We start from the raw sequence: 3,282 nt of genomic DNA on the forward strand, positions 1-3,282 counted from the left end.
GGGGAATATTTCACATAGGAATGAGATGCCTCAATTGTCACTTCTTTTCTGTGAGGTGTTTGATGTATGGGGTATTGATTTTATGGGTCCCTTTCCTATTTCATTTGGCTTTGTGTATATTTTGTTAGCAGTGGACTATGTCTCTAAGTGGGTGGAGGCAAAGCCCACTCGTACTGATGATGCTCGTGTTGTTGTGGATTTTGTTAGATCACATATTTTCTGCAGGTTTGGATTTCCTAGAGCTTTGATTAGTGACCAAGGATCACACTTTTGCAATCGTACCATGGATGCCTTGCTTTGGAAGTTTGGGGTTATGCATAGAGTTTTCACACCATACCACCCCCAAACTAACGGACAAGTGGAAATCTCCAATCGGGAAATCAAGTAAATTTTGGAGAAGACTGTCCAACCTAATAGAAAGGATTGGAGTTTGCGCTTAAAGGATGCTCTTTGGGCTTATAGGACAGCCTACAAAACACCCATAGGGATGTCTCCTTATAGGGTTGTTTTTGGAAAGGCATGTCACCTACCGGTGGAAGTGGAGCATAAGGCATATTGAGCAATCAAGCAATGTAACTTGGATATGGATGCAGCGGGTTCTCATAGGAAGCTTCAATTGCAAGAGTTGGAGGAGATTCGTAGGGAGGCATATGAGAATTCCAACATCTACAAAGAGAGAACCAAAGCATTCCATGATAAGAGGATAGGTCGGAAAGAGTTTCATATTGGTGATAAAGTTCTTTTATATAATTCTAGACTTAACTTGATGCCCGGTAAGTTGAGATCTAGATGGGATGGACCTTATCTTGTTATTAATGTTTTTCCTTATGGTGTAGTTGAGCTTCAAGACATGGGATCCCAAAGGAGCTTCAAAGTTAATGGGCATAGACTTAAAGTTTTTCATGAGGACTTGAAAGAGCATGCACAAGAGGAGGAGGACTCTACATTTGGATTGGCCATTTACCCTTGATTGATAGGGGAGTTTTTCTTTCAACTCCCTCACTTTTGGATTGTCTTTTTGCTTATTGTGTATACATTGAGGACAATGTGGATTTTAAGTGTGGGGGGGGGGTGTATCATGTCACTCATTTTGTATTTTTTTTTTTTTCATTTGTGTTTCATGTTTTCATTTGTTTGTGTTGTAATTGTTGTACATAACTCAATTAGGTGATTTTTCATGGCTTTGATGGATTGATTAAATCATGCTTTAGTTTGATAAGTAGACTTTGAGAATCTTGTATGTTGGATTATGTGTGGTAGAATATTTACCTTGTGAGGTTTTGGGCCATTGAGATAAATGACAACATCATGTCATTTTGCTTTCTTTCATTGTGTGATTGCACTCATTGTTGTGTGACTCTAGAACTTGCCTTGAGCCTTTTTGAAATTACATTTCCATATGCATGCATTTAAATGATAGAGGCATTGTTTCTTTCTTGAGAGCTACTAAAAAAAAAGGGAAGCCAACCTTGCACTATATCCATTGTTGAGCCCCCTTGAGCCTAATATTTCTTGTGATCTTAACTCATTACAAACCAAAAGTGTAAAACCATGTGATGACCCAACCTTAGGGATTTAAGAACTTTGGAATTGTTTTGGGAATGATCATAGAAATAAGTGTGGGGGAATTCTCTTAGAAAATGCAATTTTGGTTGGTTGGTTGTTTGTGTTGTTTATCTTGTAGCTTGGAGGTTTTAGTGGAGCTGTTTTGTTTTGTTTTTTTTTTTTAAAAAAGATTTGGAAAATAAAAACAAATTTAGCCCCAAATTACCAACAAGGGGAGCAAATAATAAAAAAAAAAGAAAAAAGAAGTGAGAAAAAGGAACTAAAAAGTAAGCAATAAATAGAGGAAAGTGAAGGCCAATGATATCCATTTGAGGATTGGTTCATTGTATTGCATTGCATTATGTTTTCACTTAGGGGACGTACTTTCACATTTACTTTCTTTGCATTCATTCCCCATTGTTCTTATTTCCTCTTTGGTTTTAGCTTGCTCACCCTTGTGGTTTTCCTACCTTCATCCTAGCCCCAATACACCCTATGCAAGACCTCTTGATTTTTGTGTGTATATGTGTATTCTAGTGGAGAAGTAGGCAATAAGCAAGCCTAAGGTTGATCATGCTTCATTGATTGTGCACTTGAGTGATACATTTTACCTTAAACACTTGAGAGATTGAGAGTATGTCTTGAGAGGATTTTACCACATATATTTCTCTTGCATTGATTTGATGAGTTTTACCTTGTTGAGTTGGAGTGTGTGGATTGATTTTTCATTATCGCCATGGAATATTGAGCTTGGTTGAGTTTTGTCCACCAATTGATATTTTGAATTCCATACTTTGCCCAGAGTACAAAGTCTTAAGTGTGGGGGAATTTGATAGCATGCATTATTTGTGCACATTTTCAATCCTTTAGAGTGTGTAAATTACCTTTCATTTTCCCTTATTTCACAAATTATGGCATTTCCTAGTTAATTGGATGATAGGAACTCAATTTCAATTAATGTCTAAATTCTGTTTTTAGACCTGCACTCACTGTTTTGATCGTAACATTTTCCACAGATGTCCGTTCGGTCTGATTCTAGTTGCATTGGATTCCTCATTTTCTGGGCTATAAAATTCATATGCAGATTGTCCAAATTGGAGCTGTTTTCTATTTTCTATGAATTTTTGAAGTTAGGAAAATTGTGCAGGAATTTTTGTATTCGAATTTTGTTCTTGTAATTTCATTTCATTTGTATTAACATTTCATTAGCTTGTAATTTGGGCTGTTTAATCACACTTGTGGGCCCTCCCTTTTAGTGTTGGATCTGATCATAAGTGGTGTCTATTAATATGTTAGAGGCTCCACTTTGAAAACATTTTTGTTTTTTTTACACATTTTTTTTTAAATTCGGTTTTGGCTCTTAAAATTCTCTCTCGAATTCTCTCTCTTCTCTTGGTGTGACTTTTCGTTTTCTTCTTTCTTCTTCTTTTTTCTTGACTTGGCTGAGCATTGGATTCTATGGAAGGCTAGGCTTCTTGGATTGATACATAAGGAATAGGGAATTGCAAGGAAGATTCAGAGTGGCTCCAAGTTTGAATTCTCTTTTCTCCTCTTCTCTTTCGTTTTCAAGATATTGATAATGTTTGGGGATAGGAATTGAATTGAATTGCGATTGTAGTTTGATTCATGAAATTGAATTAGATTGATGGATCTATTAGTCAAATTCGTAATCTAGTTTGTTAGCAAATTCGATTGAATTAGTTAATGGATTAGATGTTCAAACTAGGGAAACAATGA

The 3,282-nt window shown here is 36.1% G+C and overlaps 1 protein-coding gene across 1 annotated transcript; it reads left to right on the top strand.

The window, feature by feature from the left end:
* The first annotated feature begins 583 nt into the window (after positions 1-583).
* On the top strand, positions 584-970 carry LOC113862325. Its single transcript, XM_027495415.1, has one exon. The coding sequence runs from the start codon at positions 584-586 to the stop codon at positions 968-970; it is 387 nt and encodes a 128-aa protein (XP_027351216.1).
* The last annotated feature ends 2,312 nt before the right edge of the window (positions 971-3,282 follow it).

This window comes from Abrus precatorius, unplaced genomic scaffold (assembly GCF_003935025.1).
Source record: "Abrus precatorius isolate BTA unplaced genomic scaffold, Abrus_2018 Scaffold3, whole genome shotgun sequence".
Lineage (NCBI taxonomy): Eukaryota > Viridiplantae > Streptophyta > Magnoliopsida > Fabales > Fabaceae > Abrus > Abrus precatorius.

Bases quoted from the DNA above. Each gene is read 5' to 3' on its own strand.
- LOC113862325 (XM_027495415.1), top strand. From the start codon at position 584: ATGGATGCAGCGGGTTCTCATAGGAAGCTTCAATTGCAAGAGTTGGAG.